Here is a 20,675-nt window from a genome sequence, read left to right as displayed (position 1 = left end):
TCACACAGGCCCCGTACACACTATACACTGTATATAACACAGGCCCCGTACACACTATACACTGTATATAACACAGGCCCCGTACACACTATACAATGTATATAACACAGGCCCCGTACACACTATACACTGTGAATATCACACAGGCCCCGTACACACTATACACTGTATATAACGCAGGCCCCGTACACTCTATACACTGTATATAACACAGGCCCCGTATACACTATACACTGTATATAACACAGGCCCCGTACACACTATACAGTGTATATAACACAGGCCCCGTACACTCTATACACGGTATATAACACAGGCCCCGTACACACTATACACTGTATATAACACAGGTCCCGTACACACTATACACTGTATATAACACAGGCCCCGTACACACTATACAGTGTATATAACACAGGCCCCGTACACTCTATACACGGTATATAACACAGGCCCCGTACACACTATACACTGTATATAACACAGGCCCCGTACACACTATACACTGTATATAACACAGGCCCCGTACACACTATACACTGTGAATATCACACAGGCCCCGTACACACTATACACGGTATATAACACAGGCCCCGTACACACTATACACTGTATATAACACAGGTCCCGTACACACTATACACTGTATATAACACAGGCCCCGTACACACTATACAGTGTATATAACACAGGCCCCGTACACACTATACAGTGTATATAACACAGGCCCCGTACACACTATACACTGTATATAACACAGGCCCCGTACACACTATACAATGTATATAACACAGGCCCCGTACACACTATACACTGTGAATATCACACAGGCCCCGTACACACTATACACTGTATATAACACAGGCCCCGTACACTCTATACACTGTATATAACACAGGCCCCGTATACACTATACACTGTATATAACACAGGCCCCGTACACTCTATACACTGTATATAACACAGGCCCCGTATACACTATACACTGTATATAACACAGGCCCCGTACACACTATACAGTGTATATAATACAGGCCCCGTACACACTATACACTGTATATAACACAGGCCCCGTACACACTATACAGTGTATATAACACAGGCCCCGTACACACTACACAGTGTATATAACACAGGCCCCGTACACACTATACACTGTATATAACACCGGCCCCGTACACACTATACAATGTATATAACACAGGCCCCGCATACACTATACACTGTGAATATCACACAGGCCCCGTACACACTATACACTGTATATAACACAGGCCCCGTACACACTATACACTGTATATAACACAGGCCCCGAACACAATATATACTGTATATAACACAGGCCCCGTACACACTATACAGTGTATATAACACAGGCCCCGTACACACTATACAGTGTATATAACACAGGCCCCGTACACACTATATACTGTATATAACACAGGCCCCGTACACACTATATACTGTATATAACACAGGCCCCGTACACACTATACAGTGTATATAACACAGGCCCCGTACACACTATATACTGTATATAACACAGGCCCCGTACACACTATACAGTGTATATAACACAGGCCCCGTATACACTATACACTGTATATAACACAGGCCCCGTACACACTATACAGTGTATATAACACAGGCCCCGTACACACTACACACTGTATATAACACAGGCCCCGTACACACTATACACGGTATATAACACAGGCCCCGTACACACTATACAGTGTATATAACACAGGCCCCGTACACACTATACACTGTATATAACACAGGCCCCGTACACACTACACAGTGTATATAACACAGGCCCCGTACACACTATACACTGTATATAACACAGGCCACGTACACACTATACAGTGTATATAACACAAGCCCCGTACACACTATACAGTGTATATAACACAAGCCCCGTACACACTATACAGTGTATATAACACAGGCCCCGTACACACTATACACTGTATATAACACAGGCCCCGTACACACTACACAGTGTATATAACACAGGCCCCGTACACACTATACACTGTATATAACACAGGCCACGTACACACTATACAGTGTATATAACACAAGCCCCGTACACACTATACAGTGTATATAACACAAGCCCCGTACACACTATACAGTGTATATAACACAAGCCCCGTACACACTATACAGTGTATATAACACAGGCCCCGTACACACTATACACTGTATATAACACAGGCCCCGTACACACTATACAGTGTATATAACACAAGCCCCGTACACACTATACAGTGTATATAACACAAGCCCCGTACACACTATACACTGTATATAACACAGGCCCCGTACACACTATACACTGTATATAACACAGGCCCCGTACACACTATACAGTGTATATAACACAGGCCCCGTACACACTATACAGTGTATATAACACAGGCCCCGTACACACTATACACTGTATATAACACAGGCCCCGTACACTCTATACACTGTATATAACACAGGCCCCGTACACACTATACAGTGTATATAACACAGGCCCCGTACACACTATACAGTGTATATAACACAGGCCCCGTACACACTATACACTGTATATAACACAGGCCCCGTACACTCTATACACTGTATATAACACAGGCCCCGTACACACTATACAGTGTATATAACACAGGCCCCGTACACACTATACACTGTATATAACACAGGCCCCGTACACACTATACAGTGTATATAACACAGGCCCCGTACACACTATACAGTGTATATAACACAGGCCCCGAACACTCTATACAGTGTATATAACACAGGCCCCGTACACACTATACAGTGTATATAACACAGGCCCCGTACACTCTATACACTGTATATAACACAGGCCTCGTACACACTATACACTGTATATAACACAGGCCCCGTATACACTATACACTGTATATAACACAGGCCCCGTACACTCTATATACTGTATATAACACAGGCCCCGTACACTCTATACACTGTATATAACACAGGCCCCGTACACACTATATACTGTATATAACACAGGCCCCGTACACACTATACAGTGTATATAACACAAGCCCCGTACACACTATACAGTGTATATAACACAAGCCCCGTACACACTATACAGTGTATATAACACAGGCCCCGTATACACTGTGAATATCACAGTTCTCGCTCATATGACACGTCACGTGCTGTGTACACCGACCAGACTACATTATGTGCAGCCTCTCTCAGGATCCGTGCTCACAGACAGACGTGCGGTGATTGGAGCTCATAACACAGATTGCTGATTGGCTCGTTACATCACAGTGGGCGTGGAAAGTTTGCACCTCGTCTTGTAGCTAGTTACCATGGATACGCAGTACACTGTTCTCTGGGAAGTGGAGCCGTGCAGTGTGCAGCAGGTAGGTCGGAGATTCCTGCCGTGCACAGAGAGCTGCGGCTGCACAGCACGGGCCGCACTGACTGATTGGAGGGGAAACATTGCTGCCAATAAATGGAGGCTCATGTATGACAGGAGCATTGCAGGTGGCACTCTGTGAGGGAGCGGCACTTGCTGCTGGGAAAGCTGTGATTACACTCTGCAGGGTCACTGTGGCTGCGGCACATATAGGGGGCACACTGTGCTGACACTGCATGGACGGGGCACTGCCTGTGGCGCTGTATAGAGGGGTATATACAGGGCCGTATTTAGAGTTTCTGCTGCCCTAGGCACTTTTAGTGCTGCCCCCCCATTGGTGAGTATGACACTATCCGCAGTGACTTTAGCAAGAATCGCTGATGTGAAAGTCGCCTTTTGCAGCAGATCCAGCATTTTTTCCGCATCTGCCGTGTAACGGATCACTTACGGCAACACTGCGTTCTGCCTCATTCATTCCCTATGGGACTTGCGGACGTGTGTGACACTTGCGGTTTTGCTGTGATCCGGCAAATGTGGTTCTTGCAGCAATGGAAAAAAGAACGCAGCTAGCAGTATCACCGGAAGTGCAAAACTTCAAGTGCCGCACATGTCCGCAAGTAGCCATCACTACCTGCCCCTGCACCGTGCTAGCTCATCCCTATCCATCTCTCGCTGATCTAAGATACACTATAAGGCCGGCGTCACACTCAGCGTAGGGAAATACGGTCCATTTTTTCCTGGCGTAATACGCAGAAAAGTTCCTGAACAGTGATCCTTATGTCATCCGTAGGCAGGGTGTGGCTGCGTATTTTGCGTATGTAAACCTCCGTATGTAATCCTCATGGCATCCGTACTGCGAGATTTTCTCACCGGCTTGCAAAATGAACATAGAATGGATCCATGGGCTTAAATATTCATGAAAGCATATATACAGTGAGACACATCTATATATATAATTGTCTAAGGGTTTTTCCGTCTGTCTGTCTTTCTGTCTGTCTGTCTGTCCTGGCGGCCTCGACCAATCAGAGACGGGCACAGTATCGACGTAGAAATCCCGCGTCTCTGATTGGTCAAGGCCACCAGGCCTCGACCAATCAGTGACGGGCACAGCGACGATGATGTCATAAAGGACGTAGACATCCCGCGTCTGATTGGTCGAGGCCGCCAGGCCTCGACCAATCAGCGACGGGCACAGTATCGACGTAGATGTCATAATGGTTGCCATGGCGACGATGATGTCATAAAGGTTGCCTCGACCAATCAGCGACGGGCACATATACTACAGGGACATGCATATTCTAGAATACCCGATGCGTTAGAATCGGGCCACAATCTAGTACTGTATATATATATATATATATATCTCTATCTCAGTGGCGGACACTGACAGCTTTGGGCCCCTGTGCAAGAAATATGTCTGGGCCCCCCTCCCTGCCCAGCATCATACCTCCCAACTTTTGAAGATGGGAAAGAGAGACAAAGTTTGCGGCGCGCAATGCGCACCGCGGCAAGTTTTAGGCCACGCCTCTGGCCACACCCATTCATAACTAGTCAGACCCATATCTACTTCCTTACCACACCCATTTAGCACTGCTGATCACACTGTTTCATAAAGAATAATTATAAACAAAAGAATATGGCCACGCAGTGTTCCATACTGTATAATGGCCCCATATGATGCTCAATACTGTATAATGGCCACACAGTGCTCCATACTGTATAATGGCCCCATATGATGCTCAATACTGTATAATGGCCACACAGTGCTCCATACTGTATAATGGCCCCACATGATGCTCCATACTGTATTATGGCCACACATGATGCTCCATACTTTATAATGGCCCCACATGATGCTCCATACTGTATAATGGCCACACATGATGCTCCATACTGTATAATGGCCACACGATGCTCCATACTGTATAATGGCCCCATATGATGCTCAATACTGTATATTGACTGCACATGATGCTCCATTATGTATGATGCTCCATACTGTATAATGACCGCACATGATGCTCCATACTGTATAATGACTGCACATGATGCTCCATACTGTATAATGACCGCACATGATGCTCCATTCTGTATAATGACCCCACATGATGCTCCATACTGTATATTGGCACCACTGTACTGTACTATGTGCACATATATAGTGTTTCACGCACTGAGCACTGACCAGGCTGCAGGAACTTACATTCTAATATATATCTGATATATAATGCGGGATGTCCTGGAGCCGGGCTCAGGGTCACACAGTGCAGGGTGAGGATCACTGTGACTTATTGCTGCAGCTTCAGCTTACATGCAGATCGGGTGACGCTAGAGCCGGTACCTTATCTGTATGAAAGTTTAAGATGGTGCAATTAATCTCACAGTACAGAGAGATCTACAGAAAGCAGATAAGAAAGCAGGAATGAGATGAAGCCCTTCACATACCTCTTGCCCTGGCACCCCATGGCTTTCTACTAACTTCATCTCTCCTCTCCAGGCCTCCGGCAGAGTGAAACAGGCGCGCAGGTGACGTCAGATCAGCAGACACACAGCCTGCTGTCTGCAATAGGGGGATTCCGGCCGGCACTTGTAAACTGCTAATACAGTGCGGGGCCTGCACCGATCTACTACAGCAGCAGAAAGCCTGGGCGGCTGCATCGGTTAAACCGGCAGTAGGTCCGCCCCTGATATATATATATATATATATATATATATATATATATATATATATATATTTATATTTAATACAGCGCTAGATAGCTTAAAAGCCTGTAATTCAATTGCCGGCTTTTGCTATCTCCTTATCAAACCCGTCAGAATATGACACATGGTTTACATACAGTAAACCATTTCATATCCCTTATATATTTACATATTCCTCACTACTAATGTTAGAAGTGTGTGTGTGCAAAATTTGGGGGCTCTAGGTGTTAAATCACGGAAAAAAATAGCGTGGGCTCCCTCGCAATTTTCTCCACCAGAGTGGGAAAGCCAGTGACTGAGGGCAGATATTAATAGCCTAGAGAGGGATCATGGTTATAGGACCCCCCCGGCTAAAAACATCTGCCCCCAGCCACCCCAGAAAAGGCGCAGCGCCTATTCTGGCACTTAGCCTCTCTTTTCCCACTCCCCTGTAGTCGTGGTATATGGGGTAATAAAGGGTCAATGTCACCTTGCTAATGTAAGGTGACATTAAGGCTGGTTAATAATGTAGAGATGTCAATAAGGCACCTATCCATTATTAATCCAATAGTAAAGGGTTAATAATATACACACATTATGAATAAAGTATTTTAATGAAATAAATGCACACATGGGGTTTTAAAATCTTTATTGTACGCTTAATCCACCTGAAGACCCTCATTCTGTAAAAAATAAATAAAAAAGCAACAATATCCCATACCTGTCCGTCGTACAGTCATAGCCCACACTGTAAAGCCATCTGAAGGGGTTAAATAAATTTACAACCAGGAGCCTGCTAATGCAGCTGTTGCTCCTGGTTGTAAAAACTGGGGAATTAATAGAATGCAGGGGAAGTAGCATCATAGATTTGCGGTGCTGCGCCCCCTGCTGGCATAAACGCATATTAACTCTAGCGTGGGAAAATATTCAGAAAAATTCCCACGCTAGAGTTCATATGACAGATGTTCATCTTACAGATATGCCTTTTCTGGGGTGCCTAGGGCAGATGTTTTTAGCCAGGGGGTGGCCAATAACCATGGTCCCTCTCTAGGCTATTAATATCTACCCTCAATCAGTGGCTTTCCCACTCTGGTGGAGAAAATTGCACAGGAGCCCACGCAAGTTTTTTCCGTGATTTCACCCTTTATTTTAACAGAGCCCCCAAATTTTGCACACAGACACTTCTTACGTTATTAGTGAGGAATATGTAAAAAAATAAGCGATATGAAATGGTTTACTGTATGTATACCATGTCTCATATCCTGTCGGGTTTGATAAGGAGAGAGCAAAAGCCGGCAATTGAATTACCGGCTTTTAAGCTATCTAGCTCTTTATTAAATACACTAGATGGCAGCCCGATTCTAAAGAATCGGGAGTCTAGAATCCATATATACTTTATTTATTCAAATGTAAGAATAATACAATTAATAAATAATAGTAAGAAAGAACAAAAAATGGCTGCACTCACCAGCTCTTGACAATTCTTGTTATTTAAGGTACAGTTACACAGGATCCATGAACATGCTTATGAGGGGAGGGATGAAAGACATCAGACTTAGCACGCTGTTTGCGCTTACGTGCGGCATCGGCGGCTTTTTGCTCTGCATCATTACCATACTTTATATCAGACCTGATCTTACGTGCGCCATCATAAGCTTTGGACTCTGTGTCATTAGTATACTTAACAGTGTCCATGCGCTTGCATCTATCCTCTGTACTCTTGTTAGCACGCTGTTTGCGCTTACGTGCGGCATTGGCGTCTTTTTGCTCTGCATTATTAGTATACTTTCTATCAGACCTAATCTTACGTGCGCCATCAGCAGCTTTGGGCTCTGTGTCATTAGTATCCTTACTATTAGAGCTCATGTTGGCTAAGCTAAACAGCTTTAAGCGTGGTGGTGGCAAACAACAGGTTAATAAGAGGCAGTGTCAGGTAGTAGGAAAATAGCCAGTTAATAATAGGCAATAGTTCTTTGCAGGAATGCAGATATTAATAAATAGGCAGTTTATATTGCAGAGAAATTGCTGGGCAATAATGGACAATGTCCTTATGTGGCAAATAATAGAGCAATATACCCAATGTGGCAAAGAAGAGGTTAATAAACGGCAGTCTCTCAGTATAACAGTCAGTGAATAATAGGCAGTATATGGAGAAAACACCAAACAAAAGTTCAAAATTGGTGTGAAAATGTCACTGAACCACTTCACAACTAAATATATATAGTTTTGTTAAATGGTATTATCATTTTTTTGACGAAATTCGGCAGGAGCTTGAAGAGCAACGTCACTGGGCCCGCCTCCACGCAGTAGAAACTTGCTGTGAGGTAAAAATTCAAAAATCACACCAAAATGGCGGGCGGAGTGTGTCACAGTACGGCACGTTTCTGATTGGTCGCTCGCAGCAGGCGGCAACCAATCAGACACTGGACACTGTTGACGTCACTTATCTCCGGACATTAGCTCCGGACATTAGCTCCGGACATTAGCTCCGGACATTATCTCCGCACATTAGCTCCGGACATTAGCTCCGGACATTAGCTCCGGACAAAGCCACGGAAGTTGGCACAAATTGCAGGAAGTAGTATTCTAGGCAATTATATATTAGATATATGTATATGTGTCTCACTGATATATATATATATATGTATATATATACATACATATACTATGTGTGGACATTTATTTTATCTATTCTATTCTAACCTATCAGTGTGATTTTACTGTACACCGCGCTGAATTTTCTATAGAACACCTCTGCGTATTTCTCGCAAGTCACACTGATGGTCCGTGTGTAATCTGTATTTTTCTCACCCCCATAGACTTTCATTGGTGGATTTTTTGTGCAATACGCTGACAAACTCAGCATGCTGCGATTTTCTCAGCCTGTAAAATACGGCTGCGAATTATACGGCAGATAGAAGCTGCCCCATAGAGAATCATTGGTCAGTGTGCAATGCGCTGTTTTTTGCGCCTCTCATGCGTCCGTAAAACTCTCTAGTGTGATCCCGGCCTAAAGCTTTAGAAAAACAATTTATTAACTGACATATTCCTATGATAATGAGGCCTCCAGGCTACGGCGTAGATTGGGACGGGCAGTCTCCGGGTCTCCATTCTCTCTGTGCACACCCTCAGTCCCTGCCTCACTGCCTGTGCTGCACTGTGCACAGACATCCCTCCACCGGACCCGGTAATCACCGTTCCCAGTGGCATACCTGCAGAGGTGTACCTAGGTTTTCTGGCACCTGGGGCAAGAATTCATTTTAGCGCTCCCCCATGCACATATACGATTTGCACACTTAGGGCTCATACTCACTTGCGAGAAACTCAGATGAGTCTCACACGGCAATACCCGGCACTGCACCCGACACTCAGATTGGAGCGTGTGGCAGCATAGGAATACATGCTGGGTATTGCCGTGCGAGACTCATCCGAGTTTCTCGCAAGTGAGTTTTAGCCCTTAGTCATGTACTGATGACCTCCTCTCCCTAATGCTCTAAATGTTCAGTAAAAAACTGAGAGAAGCAGGAAGAGAAGATCGTTGTCACAGGACCATAAGTATTAACATCGCATATGAGTGAAGTGCCCATGTTATGACTACTGGAACCTGCAGAGCTGGTTTAAAAAAAAAACAAAAAACTTGCTCAAGTGCCGCCCCCCGCTTCCTGGCGCCCTAGGCACATGCCCTCAAGTGCCTAGTGGCAAATACAGCCCTGGGTATATACAAACTGCCACTTAACAGAGGAACTCACTGTGGCTGGCATTGTTTAGAGGGGAACACTGTGACTGGCATTGTATAAAGGGCCATACAGAAGCTGGGACATGATAGGGGGCACACTGTGGTTAACAGTGTATAGATGGGCTCATAGAGCTGTCACATTATAGAGGGGCACACTGTGGTTGGCACTGTGTAGAGGGGCACACGGAGGCTGGCAGTAATCCAAACCTCCAGCTCAATTTTCCTGACTCCAGCTTCCGACTCCCTCATACATGTCTCATATTTAAGTGATACATTTACTGTAGTAAAATGGTAGCATCAGGCCTTTCATCACCATTATGATACAATAATCAAGCCATTTAGATAGATAATAAAATATGTTGGAATACATCTGTAGAACACAAACTTTAATACATTGTAAATATGCAATATACTGCAGTAAGAGGAAAACCGTTTTCAACTAATATATATTGAATAACATTTGTGCAGTTCATGAATTTGTTCTGAGAAATAGTATCGCCTCCATCAGATCCTCTTTCATGGATGACCTCAAATATGACCTAATTATTTTAAGGCTAGAGAACAACCTCTCTACCCAAGCTTGGGTTTGTGGCAAAGCAGTAACCACATGGGCAACATCTCTAACAATTTCAGGGTATAAAGTGCAGCACAGATTCATCTCAACTAAAAGCCTAGATCCTTAGAACAGGAACAGAACAGACATTTATAGGACATTTCATAATTTTCCCAAATTCTTATGAAAAAAAATATTCAGCACATATTGCATTGAGCTATTGTACCCAATTTATTATATATTTTAGGAGTCTGAGTTGATACATTTTATACCGACTCCATAGCATCTGTGGTTGGCACTACATAGAGGATGTAAAGCAGCAGCGTCCGTACCAGTCCATTGCCATGGGCGACTGCATCACTCATGGTTGCATCAGTAGCTTTGACTTCTCTGGCCTGAGTTCAGACGGTTTATGTCCTGCTTAGAGCCTCCTGCTCTGCTGCTTGCAAACAAAATATTGACACATCCAAACCTTAACTGAAAGTTTAATTGGGTTTCGTGGACATGAGCCGCTCCCAATACCCATAGTGGAGGGATAGATCCGTCCCACTACCTATCCTACAAATCTCTCTAAAAGAAAATGCCCATGTAAGGCTTTCCTAAATCTGACTTAGTTAAACAGTGTGACCAAATCCACCCTCTCCTTTAATTTGCATTGCAACCACAGGCATGACTGTAATTTCAACACTCTCTGGTTTGTTCAGTATGCCTCTATCTGCATCCTAGCTGACACATAGTGACCCTCGCATATGATTCCCCTCACTGCCTCACATACCCCCGTCTGTTCAATCTTGGTGGGTTGAACATCTGTCACCATACAGGGTGCCCGTGGCAGGGCATCCGCATCCCAGCTCGATGTTCCACCGAGAAACTAAAGTTTTGCAGTGACAGAAGCCATCTTTTGTCTCAAGCATTCCTCAGCATTTTTCATCCAGGCAGATGGTGATTGGTCCGTTACCAAGTGAAACTGTCGCATGAGTAAATAACAATGTAGGGACTACATGGACCACTTAATGGCCAAGCACTCCTTCTACACTACGCTATAATTTTTTTCTGCTGGGGTAAGTTTTCTACTCAAGTTCGTGGCCAGATGTTCTTCTCCGTTCACCTGCTGTGACTGAACCACTCCTAGACCTAGCTCCAAGGCATCTGTTTGCACAATAAAGCTTTTCTTGAAGTTGGGTCTGGTGAGGACAGGCTGTCCACACAACTCCAGCTTCATGGATTGGAATGCTTTGTCTGCATAGGGATTCCACTGAACCATGACAGATTTCCTTCTCTTTAAGAGATCGGACAAAGGCGCCAATCTCCCAGTAAAATTAGGTATAAACCGTCGGTAATACCCAATGATGCTGAGGAACGCTATTACCTGTTTTGTAATAAGAGCCAGGGCCAGTTTTGTATGGCCTCGATTTTGTTTATTTGAGGTTTGATAACCCCACAGCCAATCACGTACCCAAGTACCGGGCTTCCTCAAGACCTATTGCAAATTCACCGTCAACTCCGCGGTTTGGAGTGAATCCACTATTGCTTGCAACTGGGGTAAGTGATTATACCATTCGGTCCTAAAGATGGTAATATCATCCAAATATGCCGATCTAAAACTATGTCCATTATCCTATGAGCAGTAACATATCCCAATCCCTTCCATCTTTGGAGACCACTTTTTTTTAGCATAGATTTTAGGCTAGGTTCAGATTGCGTTAGTGCAATCCGTTTAGCGCCTAGCGCTAACGCAATGTGTTTTAAAGGGGTCGCGTTAAACGTCCCCGCTCTTGCAGATCCCCGATCTGCGAGAGCGGGGAACAGACCTGCACATCGCTAGCTAGATATATATCTTGTTACCATGTTAGACAGTGGATAGAAAAATATTTAGAATTGAGAGTCCTCAGTGGTTGATAACTTTTAATGGCTAACTGAAAAGATGGTAACAAATTGCAAGCTTTCGAGACTACTCAGGTCTCTTCATCAGGCATAGACTAAAAGAAATTCTGAAGAATCACATATTTATGCACAACACAGCACAGAAAAATGCCAGAGACAAGACATGTGACGTGAAGCAGAATTACCATTGTGTGAGTGATAAACAGATATGTCCGTAAATATTGGAGGAGTTCATAGATAAGGAATGTTTTATTTTCCTCTGATTGGGGTCTGGTTCTGTTATGATACCCCCAGCTCCCCTTAGCACCTCCAGATTTGGATTGTAGGTAACTTCTAGAGGTACCCGGGTATTTTCTTCTTTAGCTTTGTAATGTAGCAGGTGATTCCTTGATATTCTGGTGGCTCTTGTAATCTGGTTTTCAATTGTTCTTGGATGGTAGCCCTGATTAAAAAAAGGTCTTTCTGAGGCGACCAAGGTGTTCGTCTTTATCAATGGGGTTGGAACATATGCGATTGTATCTGATGGCTTGGCAGTAGACATTAGAATTTTTTATATGTTTTGGATGGAAACTGTCCCATTGAAGATATATTGGACGGTCGATTGGCTTCTGATACAGGAATGTTTCTATTTTATTGTTCTGCAGCTTAATGATGGTGTCCAAAAAGTTAATTTCAGTGCAGGAGTAGTTGAGTGTCAAGTTGATGGTAGGATGAAATTGATTAAACTGTTCATGGAACGTCTTTAGCTGTGGCTCAGACTCCATCCAGATGATTAAAACATCATCAATGTAGCTGTAGTAGGCCAGAGCCCTGATGGGACATGAGGACAAAAAGTCAATTTCAAGCTTGGCTAAAGATTTTAATACTGTGGGGCCATTTTACTTCTGATTGCTGTGCCAGTCTTCTGTAGATATATCTTGTTGTCAAATTCAAAGTAATTGCAGGTGAGGATGAATTTTATAAGTTTCACCACAGAATCAGCATCAGTCCCTGTGTTGTCCAGGAAGAATTTGCAGGCATTTAATCCATCCTGGTGTGGGGTATTAGAGTACAAAGATTCCACATCCATGGTGGCCAGGATGGTTCCTTCTGGTAGAGGACCTATTGCTAATAGTTCATTCAAAAGGTCAATTGTGTCCTGAATAAAGCTGAGTGTATCCTTTACCAGTGGTTTAAGAATACCGTCTACCCATCCAGATAACTGCTCAGTAAGGGTGGCCACACATGAAATAATTGGTCTTCCTGGATTTCAAGATTTGTGGATTTTGTGAAGCATGTAGAATGTCCCTGTTCTTGGACTTTCTGGTATCAGGTCATCGGCTCTTATGGATTCATCGGGTAGACAAGATACTAACTTGTTTAGTTCCTTGTAATAGTCCTGTGAAGGATCCGACTCCGATTTTTTGTAGTAGCATGTGTCCATAAGTTGTCTGTTTGCTTCCTTCGTATAGTCTGATGTGTTCATCATGACTATTGCACCTCCCTTGTCAGCAGGTTTGATGATGATTTCTTTGTTGGTTTTCAGAGACTGTATAGCCTTTCTCTCCTGGGCACTGATGGTGGATGCTTGTCTCCTGTTAGTATCTATGGTAGTGGATTAAATCAAATGTCTGAAGGAATCTATATACAGTGGGGAAAAAAAGTATTTAGTCAGTCAGCAATAGTGCAAGTTCCACCACTTAAAAATATGAGAGGCGTCTGTAATTTACATCATAGGTAGACCTCAACTATGGGAGGCAAACTGAGAAAAAAAAATCCAGAAAATCACATTGTCTGTTTTTTTAACAATTTATTTGCATATTATGGTGGAAAATAAGTATTTGGTCAGAAACAAACAATCAAGATTTCTGGCTCTCACAGACCTGTAACTTCTTCTTTAAGAGTCTCCTCTTTCCTCCACTCATTACCTGTAGTAATGGCACCTGTTTAAACTTGTTATCAGTATAAAAAGACACCTGTGCACACCCTCAAACAGTCTGACTCCAAACTCCACTATGGTGAAGACCAAAGAGCTGTCAAAGGACACCAGAAACAAAATTGTAGCCCTGCACCAGGCTGGGAAGACTGAATCTGCAATAGCCAACCAGCTTGGAGTGAAGAAATCAACAGTGGGAGCAATAATTAGAAAATGGAAGACATACAAGACCACTGATAATCTCCCTCGATCTGGGGCTCCACGCAAAATCCCACCCCGTGGGGTCAGAATGATCACAAGAACGGTGAGCAAAAATCCCAGAACCACGCGGGGGGACCTAGTGAATGAACTGCAGAAAGCTGGGACCAATGTAACAAGGCCTACTATAAGTAACACACTACACCACCATGGACTCAGATCCTGCAGTGCCAGACATGTCCCACTGCTTAAGCCAGTACATGTCCGGGCCCGTCTGAAGTTTGCTAGAGAGCATTTGGATGATCCAGAGGAGTTTTGGGAGAATGTCCTATGGTCTGATGAAACCAAACTGGAACTGTTTGGTAGAAACACAACTTGTCGTGTTTGGAGGAAAAAGAATACTGAGCTGCATCCATCAAACACCATACCTACTGTAAAGCATGGTGGTGGAAACATCATGCTTTGGGGCTGTTTCTCTGCAAAGGGGCCAGGACGACTGATCCGGGTACATGAAAGAATGAATGGGGCCATGTATTGTGAGATTTTGAGTGCAAACCTCCTTCCATCAGCAAGGGCATTGAAGATGAAACGTGGCTGGGTCTTTCAACATGACAATGATCCAAAGCACACCACCAGGGCAACGAAGGAGTGGCTTCGTAAGAAGCATTTCAAGGTCCTGGAGTGGCCTAGCCAGTCTCCAGATCTCAACCCTATAGAAAACCTTTGGAGGGAGTTGAAAGTCTGTGTTGCCAAGTGAAAAGCCAAAAACATCACTGCTCTAGAGGAGATCTGCATGGAGGAATGGGCCAACATACCAACAACAGTGTGTGGCAACCTTGTGAAGATTTACAGAAAACGTTTGACCTCTGTCATTGCCAACAAAGAATATATTACAAAGTATTGAGATGAAATTTTGTTTCTGACCAAATACTTATTTTCCACCACAATATGCAAATAAATTGTTAAAAAAACAGACAATGTGATTTTCTGGATTTTTTTTTCTCAGTTTGTCTCCCATAGTTGAGGTCTACCTATGATGTAAATTACAGACGCCTCTCATCTTTTTAAGTGGTGGAACTTGCACTATTGCTGACTGACTAAATACTTTTTTGCCCCACTGTATTTATCCAAATGAGGTTTGCGTCCAGGTGGAGGTGTCTAGTCTGACCTCTTCTTGGTTGTTAGGATCCCTTTTCCTTCAGTCCGAGTGTTTTCTGAATCTTCTGTATCATTGAAGTATTCCCTCACGCACATTCTCCTGAAAAAATGTTCCATATCACTGCAGAGTTCAGTTTTATCCAGGGCCTTACTAGGACAAAATGAGAGTCCTCTGGAAAGCACGGCCAGCTCCACTTTGTTGGGTTTATAATCTGAGAGATTAATGACACAATTAGATGCTTTTGTGTCTGGAATGGAGTGGTTGTCCAAGTTGTCAGGTTTTAGCTTTGTTTTGTATCTGTTTGTATAGAGTCCTGAATTGAGTCGCAATCTGTGTAGTTCAGAGGCGTAGCTAGGGTTTTGGCACAGGTGGGCGAAGTTTCTGAGTGGGCCCCTAACCAGATAACTTTGATTACAACTCTGTGACGCACCTTAATAGTGGAGGAGAACCTCAGCAGATGACAGCGATGGTACTGAAGATAATCTCTATATAACAACCAACATGGATATTACCGCCATATGGTCAGTGGTAGATACCAGTCCTACAGAACATAGATCACAGCACAGTTACAGATAATGACTTACTGCAGACGTTCTTTATGATGGAGTCATCATTTTCCCATCTTTTCCATCTGGCCCAGACAACTTCTTCCAGCAATGACTTGGCTGCAGAGAATACAACAAAGACACATTTCACTTCTCATATTCCAGCCCCATCACCATCTATTCCCAACTGCACAAACTCCTCATCCTGCTGATATCCGAAATACTGAGCCGCTGCTGCCGTATGTCCTATTACTGCACCTGATACCCCAATACTGAGCAGCTGCTGCCATATGTGTCCCTATTACTGTCCCTGATACCCCAATACTGAGCCGCTGCTGCCGTATGTGTCCCTATTACTGCCCCTGATACTCCAATACTGAACCGCTGCTGCCGTATGTGTCCCTATTAGTGCATCTGATACCCCAATACTGAGCCTCTGCTGCTGTATGTGTCCCTATTACTGCCCCTGCTGTGTGGTTCTCTGTGCCCTCTAAATTCGAAAGCAACCCTCTATAATATAGCAATGCCAGGTGCAAGTGCCCTAGAAAACCGTGCCCATATTTTGCCCCCTAGAAAGTAATATTGTCCTGTGTGCCCCTTTGATAGTCACAGTAACCTGAGTTCCCCTATAACAATAAGTGCCCACTTTACATTTAATAATGTCTCGAGTACAGCTCCCCTATACACAGTATGATGCTCTCTTATACACAGTATACTGACCCCTTAGTAGCCTCCAAACTGTTTGATGGCTCTAATACTGTAATCCCCACACTGTATGATGCCCCTCTAGATAGCCTCCATATAGTATAATGCACCAGATCGTCCTCAATATAGTATAATGCACCAGATAGTCCTCAATATAGTATAATGTACTAGATAGTCCTCAATATAGTATAATGCACTCCCCATAGGCCTACTCTATATTGTATAATGCACCCCCATAGGCAGACTCTATAGCACAAGGCAGCACCCATAGGCAGACCCTGTAGTATAAGGTAGCACCCCGCAGGCAGACCCTGTAGTATAAAGCAGCATCCCTATAGGCAGACCCTGGACTATAAGGCAGCACCCCCATAGGCAGACCCTGTACTATAAGGCAGCACCCCAATAGGCAGACCCTGTGCTATAAGGCAGCACCCCAATAGGCAGACCCTGTGCTATAAGGCAGCACCCCTATAGGCAGACCCTGTAGTATAAAGCAGAACCTCCATAGGTAGACCCTGTAGTATAATGAAGACACCCCCATAGGCAGACCCTGTAGTATAAGGTAGCACCCCGCAGGCAGACCCTGTAGTATAAAGCAGCATCCCTATAGGCAGACCCTGTACTATAAGGCAGCACCCCAATAGGCAGACCCTGTACTATAAGGCAGCACCCCCATAGGCAGACCCTGTACTATAAGGCACCACCCAAATAGGCAGACCCTGTAGTATAAGGCAGCACCTCCATAGGCAGACCCTGTAGTATAATGCAGACCCCCCATAGGCAGACCCTGTAGTATAATGCAGACCCCCCAAAGGCAGACCCTGTAGTATGATGCAGACCCCCCAAAGGCAGACCCTGTAGTATTAGGCAGACCCCCTCATAGGCAGACCCTGTAGTATTAGGCAGACCCCCCATAGGCAGACCCTGTGGTATAAGGCAGACCCCCCCATAGGCAGACCCTGTAGTATTAGGCAGACCCCCCATAGGCAGATCCTGTAGTATAAGGCAGACCCTCACACAGGCAGACCCTGTAGTATTAGGCAGAGCCCCCCCATAGGCAGACCCTGTAGTATTAGGCAGACCCCCCATAGGCAGACCCTGTAGTATTAGGAAGACCCCCCCATAGGCAGACCCTGTAGTATTAGGCAGACCCCCCCATAGGCAGACCCTGTAGTATTAGGAAGACCCCCCATAGGCAGACCCTGTAGTATAAGACAGAACCCCCCTCCCATAGGCAGATTCTGTACTATAAGGCAGCACCCCTTAAAAAAATAAATAAATACTCACCTCTCTTCTTCCTGGTTCCTGCTCTGCTCTGAGCTCCCGCTCGTCTCCTGACAGCGGGCGCTGGGCAATGACTCATCGCGCCTGCTGTCAGCGTCGCTGAAGTCAGACGCTGACGGGGATGATGGAGGAAGGAGAACAGCGCAGCGCTCCTTCCCTCATCATTGCGATCAGCTGTATCGGCTAAATGTTGGTACAGCTGACGCTGCGATGGCAGGCGGGGGCCCACTGCTGGCACCTGCTCAGGGGCCCCATAGCGGAAGAGCAGGGAGATCCATTCCCCCTGCTCTGCCGCAGAAGGTAACTGTATCAGCTATAGTAGCGTAGCTCTGGGTGGGCCCCCTCTGAGCACCGGGCCCGGGGCGCCCGCACCCTCTGCCCCCCCCACACCCCCCGGCGGTAGCTACGCTACTGGTGTAGTTTCTTTTCCTTGTTATGAATCAGAAGTGTCCGTAGTTTGTTGTAATATTGTTGCAATTTTTGCTCTATCTTCTGTAAGTGTTTTCCTCAGAGTTTCAAATTGCCCTTGGAGTTTACTCTGTATGCTGTAGCAGACATGCAGAAGGTGATTCCTTAATCTCTCAGAAGTCCTGTGACACAGGTTTTGTGCATAATGGGTATTGTAGGTATGAAGAATTGGGTTTGTAATCCAGAGTCCTTTGGGAAATAGATTCTCCTTTTTGCATGCACCGGGATTCTCAAACAAAGTGTAATCAAAAAGGAAATAGAAAAAAACACAAAGAAAAGCAGTTAGATACTGTAGTTATGGAAATATAGGGAATTTTTAACTAAAGTTTATTAGAAAATTGTTTTTAGAATATGGCATGGGATCTAAGGGGTAAGATTTCTCCTTGTGGACAGTGGCACACCAGTATGAGGAGTCTAAATGCGCTGTAAGTTCTTCTGAGAAATTAAATATGCAAATTGTCTTTTCAGAGAGAAAGAGGACTTGAAATCTAGTGCCAAGTCAATATCAACCCTATAACAAGCCTTGCAATGTGACTAAGGATAAAAGCTTAAACAGAATCTCAATTTGCAGACAGGGTGTTTCATTTAGCTAGGTGAGAGGCTTTGATTGGGATCTAAGGGGTAAGGTTTCTCCTTGTGGAAAATGACATACCGGGTCTGGCACGCCAGTATGAAGAGACTTAAACACCTTGCATGCTCCTCTGGGAAATTAAATACGCAAATTGCCTCTTTCCCAGAGGAGCATGCATAGATATGTATTTAGAATGAAAATACATTTTTGCATTTTGGACTACCCCTTTAAGAAAGGGCCGTCCAAGTAGTGAACAGCACCTTTAATATGTATTGCAATGATCAATCACAAATGATTGATCAGCATGTACGCTGAAGTAAGATTTGCCAAATTCATTGAGACATGTGCCTCTTAAAGGGAACCTGTCACCCCAAAAATCGAAGATGAGCTAAGCCCACCGGCATCAGGGGCTTATCTACAGCATTCTGTAATGCTGTAGATAAGCCCCTGATGTAACCTGAAAGATGAGAAAAAGAGGTTAGATTATACTCACCTGGGTGGGCGGTCCGATCCGATGGGCATCGCTATCCGGTCCGGGGCCTCCCATCTTCATAGGATGACATCCTCTTCTTGTCTTCACGTTGTGGCTCTGGCGCAGGCCTACTTTGTCTGCCCTGTTGAGGGCAGAGCAAAGTACTGCAGTACGCAGGCACTGTGCCTCTCTGACCTTTCCCGGCACCTGCGCACTGCAGTACTTTGCTTTGCCCTCAACAGGGCAGACAAAGTACGCCTGCGCCGGAGCCGCAGAGTGAAGACCAGAAGAGGACGTCATCATAAGAAGATGGGAGGCTCCGGACCGGACCGCGATGCCCATCGGCCCAGACCGCCCCTGGGCGAGTTTAATTTAACCTCTTTTTCTCATCTTTCAGGATACATCGTGGGGGGGGGGGGTTTGGGGTTTATCTACAGCATTCCAGAATGCTGTAGAGAAGCCCCTGATGCTGGTGGGCTTAGCTCATCTTCGATTTTGGGGGTGACAGGTTCCCGTTAATTTAGCTAATTTTTCAGCTGCCCAGCTCCAGCGTCAGAAATGTAATCTAGTGCACATTTCTGCCATATTTTACCTTTTTTAACTCTAATTAATGTAGATCGGAGCTAAGCCAAAAACATTTTTGCACAATATTTGCACACTTATTGCGCAGAATGATAAATCAACCTTTATTCTTTACTCTCCATTTAGACTCATAGTGACTACCGGGAGCATAATCCTGATAGTCTATTTATTTTCTATAAGCAAATATTAATACTACAAATATTTTCTTCAATTTCAGGAGCAATGAGTATATTCCCAGAAATGCCGAGGCCAGGTCACCAAGCCTTTCCCAACCTTGTTCATCTAAAGACACTTCCTACCTCTCCAAAGAAGACACAGCGGAACATGTATTTATATCTAATTTATCACTCATTTTTCTTGTAGTTTGGAATAGAGAAGATACACATATATGCATATGTATATGTTTATATTCATGTATTGGTGATATGCAGCAGAATAACCATTGTACAAATACACAGCAAGTGGTGTAGAAGGGAGTCAGATGGGTGGTTTTGTTTTAACGCTTGTTGAACATT

At 44.5% G+C, this 20,675-nt stretch overlaps 1 protein-coding gene across 2 annotated transcripts in view; it reads left to right on the top strand.

Moving 5' to 3' along the window:
- The first annotated feature begins 3,372 nt into the window (after positions 1-3,372).
- TTC29 (tetratricopeptide repeat domain 29) overlaps positions 3,373-20,675 on the top strand; it is a 358,654-nt gene continuing 341,351 nt past the window's right edge. The window contains exons 1-2 of one of the 2 annotated variants that reach the window (XM_069744036.1): positions 3,373-3,410; positions 20,378-20,486. In XM_069744036.1, the coding sequence (XP_069600137.1) occupies positions 20,383-20,486 (104 nt within the window). In that variant the 5' untranslated portion in view covers positions 3,373-3,410; positions 20,378-20,382. The remainder of the gene's footprint in view (positions 3,411-20,377; positions 20,487-20,675) is intronic. The other variant, XM_069744037.1, reaches the window with a different exon arrangement.

The sequence above is a fragment of the Ranitomeya imitator genome, chromosome 1 (genome assembly GCF_032444005.1).
Source record: "Ranitomeya imitator isolate aRanImi1 chromosome 1, aRanImi1.pri, whole genome shotgun sequence".
In the NCBI taxonomy this organism is placed as follows: domain Eukaryota; kingdom Metazoa; phylum Chordata; class Amphibia; order Anura; family Dendrobatidae; genus Ranitomeya; species Ranitomeya imitator.
This window is presented reverse-complemented; position numbering and strand designations above follow the sequence as displayed.